Raw genomic sequence first — 6,298 nt, forward strand, 5'->3', positions numbered from 1 at the left:
TACATTCCGTAATGTAACAGTTGACATCTCATATGGCAATTACTAAGCACTCAAATGTCAATTGAGAATCAAATGCCAATTGGAAATCAAACTGCAGTTCAGATAGTTGACATCTCATATGGCAATTACTAAGTATTCAAATGTCAATTGGAAATCAAATGCCAATTGGAAATCAAACTGCAGTTCAGATTATTGACATCTCATATGGCAATTACTAAGCAGTCAAATGTCAATTGGAAATCAAATGCCAATTGGAAATCAAACTGCAGTTCAGATTACTTACTGAAATTGACAATGTATATATTATTTAGATTTTCTTTCCATATTATGCAATGAATTTGATTAGGAATGGTATGAAAACGACATGAATATGATAATGAATAGTATGAAAAACTAAGGTGAATTGGCATGGGTTTGGACAGTAAATTGACATGAATTAATGGTTGATCCTATTTGAAATAAATTGACATAGATTTTCTGTGAAAATAAATGGACATGAATTTTGCAGTAATATGACATTATATATTGCAACCCCTGCATACCCTGCATACAATCATCCGAAAAGCAACACAAGCCTTCCAAGGTTCACAAAATGTGCCTAAAACCAAACATCCAAACATCTACACCTGCTTACAAAGTACACAAAACATGGCAATATGCAAGTTTTACAAAATGTGCCTAAAACCAACACAAGACATCCAAACATCTACACCTGCTTACAAAGTACACAAAACATGGCAATATGCAAGTTTTACAAAATGAGCCTAAAACCAACATCATCTTGACAATTGTCTGCCACCCATATCAAAGTTCTCAAAAAATGACTGGTTGTCTTAACATCATCAATCCAACCATCCAAATGTGGCCCTCTGCAAGTTCAAACACTTCTCCCTGAATAGCTGGTTTGCAGTCTTGGGCTTCTTATTCTTGCCCTTCTTGGTGCCAGGTTGGGCTTGCTGAGGCTGGGGGTCTCCATAAGGTTGGGCTTGTTGTTGGGGGTCTCCACAAGATTGGGATGGCTGAGGCTGGGATGGACCTTGAGTGGCTTGCTGAGATGGACCTTCAAAGTTGTCATATTCATATAGACCCTCAAAGTTGTCCTGCTGAGATGGCCCTTCTTTTTGGACATTATTTGAAGGCCCTTCACCCTCCTGATGGCTCATATGTGATACACATCTTGCCTTCCTCAATGGATTTGTTCTCTTTGATGGTCCCTCTCCATTGTTTTGGGTCTGTCTATTGAACTACATGAAACATACAAAAAAAACAGCCAAAGTTAAATGCTAAAGTGTCAAGTAACAGGACAACACTAAAGGGGCAAGTCCACTCACTGGTAGTTTGGTGGGCCTGCGTGCACTTCCATCTGTAGTGGTCCTTGCACTCTTAGCAGCCTGCATGTACACATGATAAAATGAGAACCAAATCCCAACAATAGATTGCATATACATATGAAAAAATGAGAAGGCCATTATTTACCTGCTTTTTGCCCCGAGTCCCAACACTTGCTTTACAACTCCTAACATTATGCCCAATCTCTCCACAATTACCACACTTTGTGTGGAAGTTAAACTTTTGCAGCTTGTGAGCTTGACTTGGCCTTTTGGGGCTTTCATTTGGTGCTTTAACCCTTGACTTTTTAGGTCTACCTGGCTGCTTGTGGTAAAGTGGTGCTAGCATTGGGGCTTTTCCAGTCTTTTTCCACTGATCACTACTTGGCATTGGCTCAATCAGCTCCCTGTAGGTTCTTATGTAAGCATCTTTCTTGTAACAATTGTCCACATACTGAAGGGGATCCCCATTTAATTAGCTTATAGCTGAGCAAGCATGAACACATGGCAGCCCACTTAGGTCCCAAGCTTTACATGAACAAGTATGCTGGACCAAATCAACCACAAAGCTCCTGTTGCCACCATGCTGGATAACCTGGTATTTGTGCTTGTCTGCTGGTCTTGGAATGCACCACCTTGCCTCATCTCTAATGTCATTCAATTTCTTAACCACCCTAGGACCTACCTCATGATGCCATCTCTCAACACCTGCCCTTCTAGTGGCTGTTAACAACATCAAGTACATTCTAATCCTTTCCAACAAAGTCAGAATGGGCTTATCTCTAGCCTCCAATATAGCCATGTTGAAGGCCTCACAGTAGTTGTTAAGCATCTTGTCACACTTGAATTGGGTACTGTAATGAGAAAGAGCCCAATTCTTAGGATCCTTTTCATGCAACCACTTAAAAGCAGCCTCATCCAATTCAAGCATCTTCTTCATTTCAGCATCAAACCACTCCAGTGTGGTGGCCCTTGCTATTTTCTCCATTTGCTTCTTCAATGCCAAACCTTTGTGCTTTTGACTGAAATTAGCATATAAATGCTTAAGGCAATGTCTATGCTCTGACTCGGGGTACTGATCCTTGATGGCATCTATAAGTCCCTTCTGCTTGTCACTTAAAAATGCCCAATGATGCGAATTTTCAATGTGCAAGTCACCCCCCAGCAGCTCCAGAAACCAGTACCATGTCTCATAATTCTCCACCTCAACCACAGCATATGCTATTGGGTACATGCCATTGTTGGCATCTATCCCAACAGCACTTAGAATCTGTCCAGGATGAGGTCCTTTGATGTGACACCCATCCAGCCCAACTACTTGCCTACATCCCTCTAAAAAACCTCTCTTCAAGGCACCAAGACAAATGTACACCCTCTGGAACCTAATAGCATCTTGCTCACCACCAGATGTCTTCAATATCACTGTGCTTCCCCTATTTCTCCTCAACAACTCAGCACAATAGTCCCACATTTGTCCATATTGTTGCATATATGTTCCCTCAAGTAACACAGTGGCCTTAGCCTTTGCTCTGTAGATCAATGAGGCTTGTGCATTTATCCCTGTCTCATTTAGGACCTGTTCCTTGAAAGAATTCAGCTCCCATCTCGGGTTGTAAGCAAGTTGAGTCATATACCTCTTTGCAAGCCAATCTGCAGTGAGATGCTTGCTCACTGTTTCCTTATTGCAAACATGATTGCCCACCAAGGTCTTCACATACAACTCAGAACTACCATTCTGTGAGGATGCAAACACAACAAACCCACACTTCTTCTTACAAACTGCCCTTACTGCATTTTTATCATTTTTCACAAAATCAATTTGTCTACCACATTTCAGTGAGAACTCTTTAACAGCCCTTCTAAACAAATTAGCAGTGGCAAACTTGTCTCCCAACTTAAAATGAGGGTCCTTTAGGTCTACATCCTCATTGAATTCATGAAACTTGGGCAGCTCCTCTTTGGTCTTTTAAGTGCAGTGCCCTGCTGAGGAAGATCTTCATCTGATGAGTTGTCTGGTGTCCTCACCTCATCATCAATTTCCTCATCCGAAACCACATTATCATCCAATTCAGCATTAGGGTCTCTGTCATCAGCAGTGGGGTCTATGTATCCCTCAAATAGCCTATCATCATCCCTCACTAGCCTAATCTCTTCATCACTAACCCCATAAAATTCATCCTCAAACAAAGGATCATCTGCATCATCTTCCTCATCATCTTCAGACTCACCCTCCTCAGCATTAGCATCTTCATCTTCAGACTCACCCTCCTCAGCATTATCATCTTCATCTTCAGGCTCACTCTCCTCAGCATTATAATCTTCAGACTCACCATCATCTACATTATCATCTTCAGACTCACTTTCCACCTCAATCACATTCTCCCTTTCGCCATCAGCAGGTTCCACCACCCTCCTCTTAGTTTTTTTCACTGCAAGTATGTTTAATGAAATTTATTAGGTGTAAGTGTGTAACAACCCTTGGCAGCATGTAAGTGTGTAACAACCCTTGGCAGCATATATTAAGTTTTTTTCACTGCAAGTATGTTCCACCACCCTCCTCATTTATGCACTAAAAGACACGACACCAACCAATCTAAAACCATAAAGTTGCAACACCAGGTAAAAGACAAATTTTGTTTCCAATATTGAATGGCAGATAACAACCCCCAATTAAACCCCCAACCCACTATTACACAAGTACACGACACCACACCAACCATGGACCACAATCGTTGAAAACTGGGGTCTAAAGCAATAAACAATTCCTAACACTTCCAAAAGTTCAAAAAAGCTTTAAAATGCAAAGAATCTTGCACATGGCACACCACTCATCGATACACAATAAAACAAACCAAACAGTTCCAAAAGTTCCAAAAGTCGAAAACCCTAACAGTTCCAAAAGTTCAAAAAAACTTACTTTTGTCTGGCAAACGAATCTTCAGACCTCACTTCACCAAATCAGCTCAAAATCCCACAGAGAATCTCGGCTTCACTTCTGAAGAAAGGAGGCGATGGGCGATGCGATGATGGAACCCTAATTGCAGAGAATCTTCTGAAAACGGAGGGGATGCGATGAGTTGTTTGATGGAGATCGATCCAGTTGACCCAATAAGACTGGGTCCCTACGTGAGCTGAGCTGGCAGCGGGTGGGTCCCACATGTGGGTATGTGGCATTTGGGGGCTGTCTAGGTGGAAAAGGCTGGGATGCTGAATGGTCCAGGGAGGTCGAAATGACCAATTTACCCTGCCACATCAGCAAAATAGACGGAAGTTGAGACGAAAATTGGACGAAGGGGCACATTAGACTAACGTTGTAACTGTTAGGGGGTAAATTGATAAAATTAAAAAGTCAGGGGGCACATTAGGAATGGGATCATAGTTCAGGGGGCAAAAATCATAATAAGCCCAAAAAAAATAAAGAGTTTTCAGACTTAATTTCTCAAATCTAGTGCCCAGACTGTGGTTAGTTAATTCACAGTAATAATAATATATAAGGTAGACAGCATTAATTAATTGTAATTAAAACCACCATCGCCAAGAGAGAAAACAGTGTTGCGTCTCAATTGCTTACCAATCTGCTCTTTGCTCATCAAGATATATAAGACATTACTGTATTCTGGGTTATCTTCAACTGTTCTTCAAACTCTATATTCATGTCATGAATATTTGATGACCAAATAATGTTTAGTCTCAAAAATCTCAAAACGAATTCTAAAGATAAACATATAAAAAAATTTCTCGCACATGAGATCTATATACATATATCTCCAATTGTTCTTAATAGGGCTCTAATTAAGTCTTAAGTATGCATGCCGATCAATCAGTCATCCATAACCATATACAATAAATCATGACATACAAATAGTCATCAATGAAATGTATTACGATATAAAAATAGGGGCAAATTACACGCAGGTACCTCATGTATACACCGTTTTTCACTTGAATACCCCAATGAAATGTATTACGATATAAAAATAGGGGCAAATTACACGCAGGTACCTCATGTATACACCGTTTTTCACTTGAATACCCCAATAAAAAAAAGTTCCTCATAGGTACCTCAACTATTGATTTTGCACACCCAGGTACTTCCGTCAACTTTTTCGTCGGGAAGGCCGTTAACTGCCTACGTAGCAAACTGACATGACTTTAAAAAAATGCCACGTGAACGAAAAAATAATAAAATAAAAAATTAAATAAACTTTAAAAATGAAATAATTATTTAAAAAAACTAAAAACACAATAATTAAATTAAAAAAAACAAAAAAATAAAGAAAAAAATGCATTTGCAGGCTTGCAGCCCTCCTCCCTCCGCCTCCCACCCCTCCCTCTGAGACCCACCAACCTAGCCACCCACCCCTCCGACCCCAGCCACCCTGCCGCCAACCCCACCCACCACGCCGCCGACCCACCCGGTCACCCACCCCCTTTCTCTCCCCGCCCCGCCTCTCTCCTCTCTCTCTCCTTGCCCCTTACTTTCTCTCTTTGCCTCACTCTCTCTCTATCTCCCCGAAACACCAGCCCTGACCCACCCTGCCCCGAGCTCCACCCTCCTCATCCAGATCTGAGAGAGAGAGAGAGAAAGAAAGATGGAGCTGGTAGCCGGAGAGGGGAGAGAGGTGGGTGGGTCACTAGGTTGGGTGGCCGACACGAGGGAGGCGGAGGGAGGCGGAGGGAGGAGGGTTCGGGGCTGGGGTTTTGGGGAGAAAGAGAGAGTTAGAGAGAGAGAGAAGAGAGGGGGTGGGTCGGCGGCGTGGTGGGTGGGGTTGGCGGCAAGGTGGCTGGGGTAGGAGGGGTGGGTGGCTGGGTTGGGTGGGTCTCGGAGGGAGGGGTGGGAGGAGCAGAGAGGAGGGCTGCAAGCCTACAACTACATTTTTTCTTTTTCTTTTTTAATTTAATTATTGTGTTTTTAATTTTTTAAAATAATTATTTCATTTTTTATTATTTTTTTGTCCACGTGACATTTT

The 6,298-nt window shown here is 41.8% G+C and overlaps 1 protein-coding gene across 1 annotated transcript; it reads right to left on the bottom strand.

Moving 5' to 3' along the window:
• Positions 1–1,803: 1,803 nt before the first annotated feature.
• LOC147292927 (uncharacterized) lies at positions 1,804–4,048 on the bottom strand. The gene is made up of 3 exons (XM_086230971.1): positions 4,030–4,048; positions 3,354–3,757; positions 1,804–3,222 (listed from the first exon to the last, which is right to left on the bottom strand). The coding sequence occupies exons 1-3, from the start codon at positions 4,046–4,048 to the stop codon at positions 1,804–1,806; spliced, it is 1,842 nt and encodes a 613-aa protein (XP_086087097.1).
• Between the last annotated feature and the right edge of the window lie 2,250 nt (positions 4,049–6,298).

This window comes from Dryas octopetala, chromosome 2, assembly GCF_963921425.1.
Source record: "Dryas octopetala chromosome 2, drDryOcto1.1, whole genome shotgun sequence".
Classification (NCBI taxonomy): Eukaryota; Viridiplantae; Streptophyta; class Magnoliopsida; order Rosales; family Rosaceae; genus Dryas; species Dryas octopetala.